General features: G+C 33.8%; 1 protein-coding gene across 2 annotated transcripts; it reads left to right on the top strand.

The window, feature by feature from the left end:
• Positions 1 to 10,358: 10,358 nt before the first annotated feature.
• On the top strand, positions 10,359 to 14,154 carry LOC114301586 (uncharacterized). Of its 2 annotated transcripts, none has more exons than XM_028246537.2 (3): positions 10,359 to 11,597; positions 12,585 to 12,843; positions 13,687 to 14,154. In XM_028246537.2, the coding sequence occupies exons 1-3, from the start codon at positions 10,798 to 10,800 to the stop codon at positions 13,861 to 13,863; spliced, it is 1,236 nt and encodes a 411-aa protein (XP_028102338.2). In that variant the 5' UTR covers positions 10,359 to 10,797; the 3' UTR covers positions 13,864 to 14,154. The 2 variants fall into 2 exon arrangements, with proteins under 2 accessions (XP_028102338.2, XP_028102346.2); XM_028246545.2 differs by having other exon boundaries at positions 10,424 to 11,597; positions 12,585 to 12,784.
• Positions 14,155 to 15,218: the final 1,064 nt, after the last annotated feature.

The raw sequence follows: 15,218 nt of genomic DNA, 5'->3' as shown, positions 1-15,218 counted from the left end.
ATAAAAAAAAATGAAGTAATTCAAAACTAGGTTAAAATTCATTTGCAAATTTGAACACATTTTTAATACTTGATAAATTTTTAAACTAAATTTAAATAACTTAAGCTTGATTCATTTTCAATTTTAAATTAATTTGTTTATTAATTTCAAATGACCTTTTAGCAAGTCAAAATTGGAGCAATAACTATCTAGGCCAATATACAAGAGTTGATTTGTTTTTCAAATGTTTGTACATTATATTTTAAAAAACCAATACAAAATAAATGAATCATAGATCAATAGTTATTTAATTAAGCTTCCGTTTGGGAAGTGGGTTGGCTTTTTGACTTTTTGGCTTTTTTAGCCTGGGCTAAAAAGCTTGGTTTGGGAATGGTTTTTTGGCTTTTTGGCTTTTTGACTTTTTTGACTTTTTTTGTGAGAGAAGAGTGTAATGATTATGGGTTGGATGTAATGTTTTGTTTTTTGTGACTAAAATAGCCTATTTTGTCTTTTGTGGCTAAAATAGCCAAAAAAGCTCACTTTAGTTCTTCCCAAGCGGACCCTAAATCATAGATCAAAAGTTATTTAATTAAAATATTACATAGATTTGCTCCAGGAACAATTTCGCAGGGTCATTTGGGAACACGTTAAAACCTGTGGGTGTGTTTGGTTTGGTTTTAAGAGATAAAATATTTTTTTTAAAATTTGGGGAGAGTTTAGAAATTTTTTTGATTTATTTGGTTGTATATTTTGAAAATAATTTTGGAGTATAGGAGTTTGAGATGATTTGATGTTTTGTTTTAATTGAATAGATGTGTCTGAGAGAAAAAATGATTGAGAATGAAAGGAGAAAGAAAAAGTGATTGATTGATGTGTAGGAGAGAGAAAGTGATTTTGAATTTTTTTTTTCCGAAATCACTAAATCAAACAAAATTTTGAAAAAATTTCTTCAAAATTTATTTCTCAAAAACAAACCAAACAAGTCCTGTGTTTTTGTAGCTTAGGTAAAAAACTAAAAGTTAAATTTTTTTTGTAAGTCATTTCGTAGCTAAAAGCTACCTATATTGTTTAAATGAGCCACATGAGTGACGTGGTTATTTTCTAAAATAGATGGAAAGATTTTGGTCATTTGATGTAAATCATAGATCACAAAACTTGCAGCGGAATAAAATAATCAGATCATACCTGATTCGATCTAAAACCTCATGGATAAATCACGTGCTTTCAGAATCTAATCAATCAATCCCAGCAGTGGGGTGATATTACAATGGTGAATATTACCCACACAAACCACAGTGCAAATGACTTGATCGTTGTTTCTTGGGAGAGAGTAAGTTTATGGGTTGAAACAAAAACATACGTTGTTTCTCTCTTGGTTACCCATAACCATATATCAGATATATATTATATTATTATTATTTATTCATATCAGTTAAAACTGATAATATCTATATCCTGAGTGGTTATCCTAAATAGGTTTGAATTTAATTCAAAACCTATTTGGATAAGATCCAAATTATGTTCAAATGGCCATGCCACATGGGCGCCCATTACTAACATCTCCCACTCGCACATGAGTTGGCATGACACTGCCACATCTCTGTCTCAATCTCCCAAAAATAAACAATCTCATACTAGCCACTGCACCGTGCGACTGCTGAGAACACCTGCATGTGGGAGCTCTATACTAGAAACTCAAAATGAGCCAGCATAGAGACATCAACCCAAAAAGAACAGAAATAGTGTCTCATATACCCCAGACCCATCTAATTACACCGGTCCAAAAAACATCTCTAATCCCTCAAAAAAGAGCATGTTTGACCCTCTCAATTCTTGCAATATATTCACACTCAATTCGCCTCTCATACAGAGCGATGTGAGTTGCCGGCAGTGAATATACAACAGTGGTGTAATACTAGATGATCTTCCCTTTGCACTCATGCCATTTAGTTTAGGATTGACCGCTTTCCCAGTGATGTCCCTTAAGGCCGAATCATGCATGACCGCAGGCAACATACCAAAGTAGCAGAACATCAACCCCTTACCTTATGACATAGTCAAAAGTCACAAAAGGGTACATAAATGAAAGTCATATCAATAATGACACGTAAGACTCACACGGTGAGGAAGCAGGGATCCATTCTCTCACCTCATTACTCGGTCGCCAAGCACATATAGTATGAATACATGTTACGATGGAGTAACTCTTCCATAAAGAGTGATGTCATACTCGATACACCGTACAGATATTAGTCTAGTCGCTTTCTAGCGCCTAACCCGAATTCTCTATTTGCTCGCCTTCTAGGCGCCAAATGAGATCTCGTATCTGGCTAATCATAACAGGCACAACATGGAAAGTGGGTACTAACATCCATGTTTGGTCCTTAACACGACCTCATCTTGGTTATAACCAAGGCGACATACATAGTGGATGATTTAAGCCTCTCTTGGCTCCAAATAAAATAAACCACCAGTCTCATCCTTGCTCGCTCCCAAGCGTCAAGGGCGATTGCTCGTGTGAGTGAGCCAATCTTGCCTGCTGACATCATCATTTGCTAATCATTATGACACAAACCGTAATAGTGTCAACATCCCATCATCTCAAAATAAGTGATCGATTTTAAAAAAAATTGACCACAACTTGCGCAATTATAGATTCCAAACATAAGCCTTATCAGCACCTCTTGCGATAAGTATATACAACGGAATCCACCATGTGCGCCTCACATGAAATGATTTAAGATCATTACCTCTTGCGCAATAACCTCTCTAAAGATATTTTTGGTGACCAATTTGCGTTCATTCTTAATGCGCCCAACCAGCGCAGATGCGCCCAACCAGCGCATTGAATTTTACAAGGAGCAAATTAATATGCTTCTAATAAAGCATTTTATCCACAGTCTAATGAGCAAGGTCAAAGTCTGAACAACTCAGTTAAGCATTTATCAAAGATAACACTTATCATGCCGAATACGCCCACATAGCGTACTTTAGGCTCCCACAACAAAGAAAAGATCAAGGAATATAGGTCATCGGTTTCTCCCAAAGACAATCTGAGGATTCACTCAATAGCTAAGGCTCTGGCTTTTACCGATAGGTAAGTCTATGGGTTTGCAATTTTGCATCTAGAATCGTTCTTGGATATTCCTTATGTAAGTCATCGAAGACAAAACATGAATTCTCCCAAGGCAATCCCTAAAGATCGTACATCCGAGCATATAAATTACATCACCCATGTCCATCATATCTAAAATAGAGGACTGCCCACCCTAGGTGGTGACAACCTTATAAATTCCTGGCTCATAATGACTAAGTAAGGAAAAACTTCTTTTGGACCATTGATCATGCCTCAGTGGTCTTCATCGATCATCGTTGGCCTGTCATGGCTTGACGAAATCTAAGAACCACTATTTGGATAACTGTTTTAGGCTGTAAAAGATTTATTAGAGCTAGCAACCTTTTTGCGCTCCTAACTTTTCACCATAAAAGCAGAAGGTAAATCTCTACGGATCTACTTATCCAATTCTCTAACGAGAATGTTGGGTCACAATGTCCACAAATCAATGTTCCGAACTTATGTCAATTATAGCCTAAGTCAAAATAACCTCACTCCCCAGGAGGAAGTCTTCTCATGGTCTACACTTTCCTCAATGGTGCGACCATTCGGTATCTAGCGAGCCTTATGCCTCAACAATGACTATCCAAATTACGCATAACTTTATAACAGTTTTGCGTTATAATGGAAAGTCAACCAAATTATAAAAATGGTTAATCCTCAAAGATTTTGTCTTAAACTGCGCAACATTGATCCACTTTCTAAAAATAGGGGACTAGAGCCTTTGGCATTATCCTAGGCTCTTTATCATCTTGCGGAGCAATCATGAATGTTTCCCTCTCAATCACCCAGTGATGACGTGGAAAATTTTCACATTTGCTACCACGCAACTAAGAATGTAGAGTATTCTGTTCTAATGGAGTAATCCATTAGTAGGCACATCGCTCCCACTGTCCCTAGGATATTAGAAATTTCTTTCCATTCTCAACTAGGCTACATAGAGCGCTATGCTTGGAATTCTCCATCTCATAGAGTTCCAAAAACTCTATTCACGTCACCTTTACTAATAAAACTTTATGTGACTTAGTTACACTACCACAAAGCTGCTTACCTATATGCACATGACCCGGAGGGTTTGCATGACCGCATACAATAATGCGCCACACGACCCTTTGTGTTTACAAGACAGCATACAATAATGCGTTATAGAACCCTAGGTCTGAACTTCGCAATCTTATGAGAAGTAAAATAAAGATAAGCTGCTTAACGGTTACAGATCGCCCATAGATGGCTCTCCGCTAACCCATTACTCAAATGGAGTGTAAAAACTGATATGGAGGGCACTTAGTTAGGGATATAGGCAACAAACTAGTGCAATTTCCAATTGGGAAACATTTTGCGCCATTATCCACCTAACATTAACAATATTTAATTCCTTATCTCTACTACACAATTGTGTTGTTGAGTACTAGGAATAATCAATTTTCTAAGCATCCATCTCTCTTCACAGAGTTTTCTAAAAAAAATAACTCAAATAGATACTCGCCACCTTGGTCAAAACTAAAAAACATGAAAGCTGTTATCTAATTGATCTCGACCTCATATGTGCAATGTCAAAAATCGTCTCAAAACTTTTGACTTATGGGAGATCAAATAGTCTTGACTCAGATGCGTATCGTAATCTATAAATGTGTCGAGATTGAGGCTTAGCTATCATACCCTCACACATATCTAGTCACAAATAACATAGTGGACTAAATGCGCAAAAACAAATGACCTTCTACGGCTTTCCTACTTACTTGTGCGCACCCATTGCGAACAAAGTTACACATTCACATGAGAGCAGGATGTCATAAGCGAGTGGGCCCGAGAAGGCCTACTCAAACCATCGTGTCATCATCTCATTAATGTGATTAAGTATAATAAGCCACTGATTCATGACCAATGTCATAAACTAATTCCAATCATCTTAATGTGTGAGTTCTCGAAGACAAGTTTTAAAGGTTTAGGCCCAACTAGGTAATGACTCACGACTAAGTCATATTCACTAGATCATAAAAAGGATGTCATGGAGATATCAACTGCGCCTAAGTCGCAAATTTAACTAGTAAGTGCTAATCCCCTGCACCTTCAAGTCAATTTTATTCTCCATACACTTTAATACATCTAGTTGAAAGATGACGATACTCCTGTTGCCATCTCTATTTCTCGCTTCATAGTTACTTGCAATTAATTCTACTATCCACAAGAAGGAGAGAATAAGCTATCAACTATGATAGCTCCTGAAGTAACTTAAGCGCGAATTAGGCTAAAGAGTCTAATTCAACACAATGCTCTTACAAGCGATGCGTTAAATTCTTAGAGTCATAACAACCTTGTCAGCCTTAACCTTTTCATTACTATGCTGCAACGTTTGCGCTTAGTGGTAAATGTTATTCAAAACGTTAGCCTAGTAAAGGAATCACACAAAGAAGCACCTCATCCATGTTTCACACTCAAGTGTGAAAACAGTAAGTGTCCACACTTAGACAAGTTGGCAATGCTAATAGATTTGCAGCCACTAAGCGCCAATCTTTTCACTCAGTGTTAATAGATTTTGCAGCTTCTAAGCGCTAATCTTTTAACTTCACGTGATATTTCAACGCACACTATTATAGTGCATGAAATTTCGCTCAATCCACTCTCAATAATTGGGTAGAGAGCAAAACACTGCTCGTACTGGCTACTCGTCTTACACTTAATGACTAATTTATTTAAGCTCGCATTTCTTGGATGACGTGACTCTTGAATGTTACTTCATCCAATGATGTAACATTATTTACAAGTCAAATTACAAAGTCAATCCGCGCAGCTCATTAGTCAAGATCATATACAGATCTATTGAGGGCTTACTAATTTCATAACTCCAAAACTCGCCAACCAAAACTATGTAGCGTGCCGCTAACTATAACGCACACATTAGTTTTTATTGTGCCAAACAAGGCAACAAAAACACGACGACTTTGAGTCATGTTTCCTTACTTTGACTCAATTAAGGTTTGACCTAAAGTCTCCAAGACTTTTGCTCATCTAAAGAATGGGATTAGTTTGTTCACATTTGAACATCTCTACTAAGTCTAGGTCAACCAAATTAACTTCCATAAGCTAAATCAATTTAGAGAGAAATTCGCATTGGGATTAATTTGATTAGCATAATATAATTTTGCCGCAAAAATCTAAATTAAATAGTGACAATATTACACAAGTCGCAAGATCGAAAATCCGCTATGCTCGTAATCATCTCTTGCGCCACAAGTGACAATTATCCAAAATTTTGTTTAATTTATGCGCAAAATATTGGTTTTCGGGAGTTAATCTACAAAGATTTCTCTCAACCGAATAACCTCCCACTGACTATGGCATATACAAAGCATGATAAATTCCATACAATAGCATCTTAATGTAAATTTACAAATAACTCATGCTATATCATTTAATAATGGAATTCTAATAAATAAATAAATAAATAATCATGCTCCTCTAATTACAACATATTACAAACCTAAAAAAAATGCTGTATTCAATATTCAGATTATGCCATAATTAAAGTACATCATCCTGAAATTTTCTGGAATTTTTCTGAAATATTCTGGAATTTTAAATACTAATAAACACACATAAAATTAGAAATAAAAAATTCAGAAACTAATAAATTGAGACAATATTACCAGTAGATAGTAAAACATTTCAGAAGTCCACAATAAAAATTTCAACCCCAGAAAAATAATCATGCAACACCAGATGCATTTTAAAGCAAAAATAATGCATTATTATTTCAGGAAAAATATTTTTTATTTTCATAAAATTTTCAAAATTTTACAGAATGTAGAAAAATTAATTCTGAGTCTAACGGTACCAACCATGCTTAAAACAAAGCTATAACGAATAAATTATGGCCAATTAACGCAATTCAGAATTAAAAACAAACAAACAGAGCCTTAGAGCCAAGCCAGCGCGGAAAAACGGCTCGGCTCGGCTCGGCGCCGCTCAGCGCAACTCGGCGCGAGTCAACGCGGCGCGGCGCATGGCGCACGTGTGTCGCACACGTGGCGCGGCTGGAAGCGGCGCGGCTAACGCGCGCGTGTGGAAGGGAAGGGACAGATCGCGCGTGTGGCGCGTGGGGGGCGCGTGCCTAGCGCGCTCAGCGCGTGGCAGCGCGTGGTGGCGCGTGGCGCTGCTGCTCGGCGTCATACAGCTCGTGAATCACACGCGCCGCCTTCCCGGGTGTTTTCCGGTCCGATTTTTGTACTGTCGGACTCCATTTTTCACAATAAAAACATTTATGGCATAAAAAATAACATTTAAGCAACATAAAATTGAGGTATATCACTCTCTCAATCTAAATGGAGTTAAAATGCAAAAAAGAAAACCGTGCACTTCATCTTCCTCCTCCATTAATATTCATGCATATACATGTATATATACACATGTAAAAATAGAAACACGAAAATATCCATCAATGGCTCTGATACCAATGTAAATCATAGATCACAAAACTTGCAGCGGAATAAAATAATCAGATCATACCTGATTCGATCTAAAACCTCATGGATAAATCACGTGCTTTCAGAATCTAATCAATCAATCCCAGCAGTGGGGTGATATTACAATGGTGAATATTACCCACACAAACCACAGTGCAAATGACTTGATCGTTGTTTCTTGGGAGAGAGTAAGTTTATGGGTTGAAACAAAAACATACGTTCTTTCTCTCTTGGTTACCCATAACCATATATCAGATATATATTATATTATTATTATTTATCCATATCAGTTAAAACTGATAATATCTATATCTTGAGTGGTTATCCTAAATAAGTTTGAATTTAATTCAAAACCTATTTGGATAAGATCCAAATTATGTTCAAATGGTCATGCCACATGGGCGTCCATTACTAACATTTGATTATAATGTGACAGCATAAATAAATATTAAATAAAAAAAGCCAAAAAATGACTTTTTACCAGCTTCTCAAATGACTTTATGAAAAAATCAAAAAACTTGGTTAAAAATCAAAAATCAACTTTTAATCATTTTCACAAAACACCCCTTATGCATTTAAGAGATGTGTCCCTAGCTAAAACTGTTCACTTGTAAGGAAGTAGAGCAATGTTAGGCTTGTTTAGAATGTTTTAAATAAATGTATTTTTAATTTTTTATAAAATAAATATATACAAAAAAATAAAGAGATGATATAACTTAAATAACTACAATTATCTAAATAAATATACTTATTTAAATAATGCCATAATTGGTTTACAAAAATATATCAAAAGAAAATTTTGTATGATCAAGATTCATCTCAAATGTAAGTCTGGCAACAGAGAACTTAAATATGTACATTTATCCGTTTGGCAAGAGAAGTTTGGGCTATTTTAGCCACTATCGGACAAAAAAGGCTAAATTAGCCAAATGGAGACAAAAGCTTGTCAAGTGCTTGGCAACAACCAATGCCAAGGTAAATTTACGAAACTACCCCCACATGAAAGAGGGGCATAGCCTCAGCACACAAAGTAAAAAAAAAAAACATTTTCCCAAAAAACACATTTTCCCATAAAAAACAAAGAAAGTTGGAAAAAAAAAATTAAAAAACAGAAATTAGCATTTGCGATGTAATGTAAAAATAAATAAAACACATGAAAAATTATTTTTCAAAAATAAAAACAAATTAATGTATACAAATACAAATAAAAATGTAAATTAAAAAAAAAAAGAACCACAAAAATACGCCTCATCCAAAAAATAAAAAAATAAAAACAGAAATTAGCATTTTTCACGTAATTTAAAAATAAATAAAACACATGAAAAACCATTTTTGAAAAATAAAAACAAATTAATGTATACAAATAAAAATAAATTATGTCAAAAATGTAAATTAAAAAAAAAAAACCACAAAAATACGCCTCATCCAAAAAATAAAAAAATAAAAACAGAAATTAGCATTTGCCACGTAATTTTAAAATAAATAAAACACATGAAAAATCATTTTTGAAAAACAAAAACAAAAACAAATTAATGTATACAAAAAAAAAAGACAAAAACATATATTAAAAAAAAAAAGAATTCCAACTTAATACGGCGCATCCAAAAAATAAAAAATTACAATGACGCTGACGTGGAGGAAGGAGATGGCTGGGAGTGAAAAACTAAAAACCACATAAAAAAGCATTTTCGAAAAAAAATAACCAAGGTCAAACACATAAGAATAATTAAAAAAACAAAATCAAAATTTATCATGTGCATCGGTAAGTACATTATGATTTTTGACATCATTTTAAATAAATTACATGAGAAAACATTTTTCCAAAAAAAAACAAACAAGTAAAAAATAAAAATAAAAAATAAAAAACACAAATTAGCAGTTGCCACATAATTTTAAAATAAAGAAAACACATGAAAACCAATTTTGAAAACTAAAAAGAAATTAATGTATACAAATAAAAAGAAATTGACAAAAGCGTAAATGAAAAAAAAAAAAACCACAAAAATAAGCCTCATCTAACAAAAAAAAAAAAAAAAAATTTTAAAACAGAAATTACCATTTGCCATGTAATTTGAAAAAAAAATGAAACACAAGAAAACCCATTTTTGAAAAATAAAAACAAATTAATGTATAGAAATAAAAAATAAATGACAAAGACGTAAATTAAAAAAAAAGAACTAAAAAAATACGCCTCACCCACAAAAATAAGAAATAAAAAAATAAAAACTTAATTTAGCATTTTCCACGTAATTTAAAAATAAATTAGACACATGAAAACTCATTTTTCAAAAATAAAAACAAATTAATGTATATCAATAAAAATAAAAATGACAAAAACATACATTAAAAAAAAAAGAACAAAATAATGTATACAAAACCCAAAAAAAAAGACAAAAACATAAATTTAAAAAGAAATGAAACCATCAAAAGAGGCCTTATACAAAAACATAAATTAAAAAATAATAATAATAAAAAGACGCATGATACAAAAAAAAAAAATAAAGAAAAAGAAAATGAAAATGAAAAATGGCAAAATGAAATGGGCAAATTATTTGAAGGGCAGTTTGGTCATTTAACAAAAAAGCACCTCATCAAAAATTTAAAAAGTTAAAAAAGTCAAAAAAATCCTTTCCAAATCAAAATTTTCAACTCCTAACAAAAAAAAGTCAAAAATCCAATTTACTTCCCAAACGACGCGATTCTGAATATTTTTGTATGCATCAATTCTGTACACATATTTATGCACAAGAATAAATGTTCACTTGTAATTTGTTAGGGTTTTGTTATTTATTTATTAAATTGTAATTTTTTCAAAAATTTTAAAAAATAAAAATAAATAAAAGATTAACTGCCCCATCTAGTTTTTGTCTCCCCAAAGCCAAGATCATCACAACTAGAAAAACCAATACCAGAACAAGCAATGCGCACACAGACAGACAGACAGACAGAGAGAGAGAGAGAGAGAAGAAGACAAACCCAAGAGAGAGAGAAGAAGAAGAAGAAGACAAACCCAAGAGAGAGAGAGAGAAGAAGAAGAAGAAGAAGAAGAAGACAAACCCAAGTTCTTGTATGTAAATGCAATCATCACAAGTCTCAATTTGAGATCTGAAAAGAAAAGCATTGAACTTTCTTCCAATTCCAATTCCAATTCAAACCCATACAAAAACCCAGTTTCAGTATGAACCCATTTGCAGCAACAACAACAATCCATCATCAACAATCAAAACCCATCATTCTATAATGTCTCAAACCCCTTCAAATCTTTCTCATTCCCCAACTCTCTCTTCTCTCCACCACTACCACCACCACCACCACCACCACCACAACACCACCACCACTCTACTCAATTCAAATCCTTTGCCCATTAAAACAATCGCTCTGAAACTCTCTCGCCATTTCTGTTATCTCCACTTTCTTCGACTTCATTTTCGCCTCATCATTCTTCTTTCTTTGCCTCCTTTATACTTCTTTGGTAACAATTTCTTTCTCTATTTCTTATCAATTCTCGCTTTCTCTGCCACTCTTGTGATCTTTCTCAGTCTTCCCCTCCCTCGTCTTCCTTCAATTCGGTCCCCATTTAAGCTCTCTTCAACAATTACGACATCAAAGCCATGCCCACCAGTTGTTTGGTCAATTGGGTCAAAGACCAAATCAGAAACAAGACCCAATTCAGGTTCTTGGGTACAGGTTTATAGCAATGGAGATGTGTATGAGGGTGAATTTCATCAAGGGAAGTGCTCTGGAAGTGGGGTTTATTACTATTACATGAGTGGGAGGTATGAGGGGGATTGGGTCGACGAGAAGTATGATGGGTATGGTGTGGAAACATGGGTGAAAGGAGGCCGGTATCGGGGACAGTATCGACAGGGTTTAAGGCATGGTTTTGGGGTGTATAGGTTTTGCAATGGTGATGTCTATGCTGGTCAGTGGTGGAGTGGGCAGTGTCATGGGTGTGGAGTTTATACTTGTGAGGATGGGAGCCTCTATGTTGGGGAGTTCAAGCAAGGTGTCAAGCACGGGCTCGGTCACTACCATTTCAGGTAAATTTCTCAAATCTGGATTGTTGAGATACTCTTGTTTTTACACTCTTTTTTTGTTCCCCTCTAATTTGTTTGGGATACTCTTGTTTTGGCATTAATGGAATTGTTGCATCTATCTTCTAGATAGTTGGAGTGCCTAATTTGGTTTTTAATCCAAATTAAGTTCATGATTTTTGGATTTGTTGGATTTTGATTATTGAGTTTGTCTGTGTACTAGGTTTTATCAGTTGTGGAGACAGGATTGCAAATTTGTACACTCATTTAGGTTTTATTATTTTTGGGAGAAAGATTGCCAAATTTGTCTGGACATTTTCATAGAGATAAGAGGGTGATTTTTTTTTAAAAAAAATATAATATAATTGGATCATTTAAAACCACTAGGTTTGCAATTCTGAAATTTTAAATTACCAAATTCATGCCCTCTCTTGTTGTTTTATTTTCTTTGGTAGCTCAATCATTTCCTTGTGCTATGAGGAACACCTTACAAGACAAAGTTAGTGAGCAACTATGAAGTATGGGTATTTTGAAAAACATATCGTATCCGTACCCGGTACTTACTGGTGTATGGTATCTCGTATGATATTTCTGCATACATGGTACGGGAACACGAAACATGTACTTAAAATTTTTCTTCTTAATTTTTGGCGTACCCAGACGTATCTAATATATACCCAAGCCGTACCATATCTCAGTCGAAACAATATTTTCTTCTACTACAGAGATAAAACTCTTTTCACTAATTTTTATTTTTATTTTTATTTTTTTGTGTTATACTTAGCATGATTTTAAAATTAAACTATGGTTTGTAAGTTATTTAATACAACCAAACCAAACCAAGCCTTAAGTCCCATATTATATCGGTACCAGTACTCATACCCGTATCCGTATTTCATAGGTGAGCAACAAGTGTTCAAAATATAATAATCGTCATATGCCATTATTTCAGAGTTGCATATGGATTTACTTTGCTAATACATGGTCATGCAGAAATGGGGACAGATATGCTGGAGAATACTTTGCGGACCAGATGCATGGTTTTGGAGTATACCATTTTGGGAATGGACATCTTTACGAGGGAGCCTGGCATGAGGGAAGAAGGCAAGGGCTTGGTTTGTACACGTTCAAAAATGGGGAGACTCAATCAGGCCACTGGCAAAATGGGGTTATCAATGTTTCATGCATTCAAGGTAGTCTTCCTGGATCTTCATCTGCAATTTGCCATTCCAAAGTTCTTAATGCAGTGCAGGTAATTGAATGTTTTTTGCCTTCGTCATAAAATGATGTTTTGTGCATCTTTCTCTATGAAGTGAAGTCTTGATTTTTAAGTTGAGTCATCAACTTCAGTATACCCATTATGATGTAAACAAATCTTAAACTCTTGCCAAACTTTAGGAAAAGAAATGTGCTCATTGTGGCTGGAAAAGGAATCTTAGAGAAGTGGAAAGGGTGCCATCTCTCTCTCAATTTTCCCTCCTCTCCTTCTTCACTCTATGGTTTTTGACTTTTACTCCTTGGGTTCACTCGCTCACCTTGTGCATCTTTCTCTACAAAGTGAAGTCTTGATTTTTAAGTTAACTTCAGTATACCCATTATGATGTAAACAAATCTTAAATTCTTGCCAAACTTTAGGAAAAGAAATGTGGTCATTGTGGCTGGAAAAGGAATCTTAGAGATGTGGAAAGGGTGCCATCTCTCTCTCTCTCTCTCAATTTTCCCTCTTCTCTCTCTCTTCACTCTAGGGTTTTTGACTTTTACTCCTTGGGTTCTCTCTCACCTCAATCTATGGTTTCTCTCTCTCTGACATTACCATAGCTGAGTCTCATCCGGTGACAACCCTAAGCCCTAGCACAGCCCAAGTCTCATTCGGGCCAAACAAACATGCCCAGGGTGAGGTCGTGGGTAAAAGCCCGTTGGACCTAGACCTGGGTCAGGTCGAACCAAATGATGACCTTCACTCTCCTAGCGACTGTTTTCACTTGAGCTCAATTCAACAAGGCACTCTAATAAGTACTGCCAACATTAGACATGACATTAATTAATAGAAGTGCTTAAGCGAATTTTCTTCATTGTTTGCTGTTGTCTTGCTCAGGAAGCACGGCTAGCTGCCGAGAGAGCAATTAACACGGAAAAGGTGGATGAAAAAGTGAACAAAGCCGTGGTGGCAACTAACAAAGCAGCAAATGCAGCAAGAATTGCAGCCGTAAAGGCATTGCAAGACCGAATGCATCGCGGCAATGACAACAATGGGCCAATACCTATTGGTTGACAGAAAAGCAAAGGGAGTTGAGTTACGAACTGAAAATTTTCTATTTCCTCTTTGCTAGAAGAACGAGTCGCTCACTTGGAACCACTTTCAGTTCGAGCAAAATGGCTGATTGGGGAGCAGGATGGGTTCCTCCATTTTTAAAGCTTCCAATTGTACCTAGCATGTTTAAGATCTTAAGAATAGTACTATGGTTCTACTATTTTTTGTTTCTTGTAAATGTAAAGGTCAGAAGGGTCCATTCATTTGGAGAAAATAAAAAGAAAATGAGAAGTATTTACCTAGTAGCAAAAATGTTGTTCCTAAAATGTGAATTCTGCAATAATTACTCCCTCCGTTCCACTTTATTGGTCCATTATTTTATATTTTATAATCTCAAAATAAATATTTATTTTGAAAAGTCAAAATTTTAAATTTAAATATTCTCAAAATTATCCCTCAGAAATTAATTACAAATATATTTAAAAATGAGAATAGAAAGACATTTATTTTGGATTTAACTCTTTAAAATTTGAATTCAAAATATAATTATTATATTTTCTTAAAAAGTTCAAAAAATTTTTAAAAAAAAGACTATTAATGAGACGGATGGAATATTCAGCTTGTTTGGTTTTAGTTTTTAAAAAAAAAAATTTAAAAAATTTAGTCTTTTATTTTCCGTATTTTTTTTTGTTTTCAATGGTTTTTTAAAATATTTCAAATAATTTTTAAAATTTTTAAACTCACTTAACATAAATACAGTTAAAAAGTATGATATATATAGTTAAAATTTTTTTTTAAAAATTCACTAAATATTAAAAATACAAAAAAAAATACAAAAATTCAATACATTTTTCATATTTTTATATATTTATTAATTTTTTAAAATATTTTTTCACAAATATTTTATTATTTAAATATATCTAAGTATGTGCATCTAAAAAAATACAAAGAAATAAAAAATTCAATTTTTAAAAAATTAAAATTATTTTCTTGAACGAAACATTTTGACCACTCAAATTATTAGAAGTATAGTTCTCATAAATAAATAAATAAATAAATAAATAAAAATTATTAGTACAGTATTATTCAGCGCACAAAATAATAATAATAATAATAATAATAATAATAATAATAATAATAATAATAATAATAATAATAATAATTACTTTTCAAGGAACATACATCCTATTAAAAGTGCAAACTATTTTTCTACACAAGATTACTGCTTTCCAGTGAACGAAGGAATGAGAATTATTTGCAAATTTCTTCTTTTTTTTTTTCCAGTTTTTTTTTCTCAAAAATTATTTTCCTGTATAACATTATCCAACCCTAAAGAAAATTGCTGACTCCTTCCCTCTTAAAGAAAAACAAAATGG

The sequence above is a fragment of the Camellia sinensis genome, chromosome 11 (genome assembly GCF_055761805.1).
Source record: "Camellia sinensis isolate YWXY chromosome 11, ASM5576180v1, whole genome shotgun sequence".
Lineage (NCBI taxonomy): Eukaryota > Viridiplantae > Streptophyta > Magnoliopsida > Ericales > Theaceae > Camellia > Camellia sinensis.
Note: the sequence above shows the minus strand (reverse complement) of the source record. Positions and strands in the feature narration are given on the sequence as shown.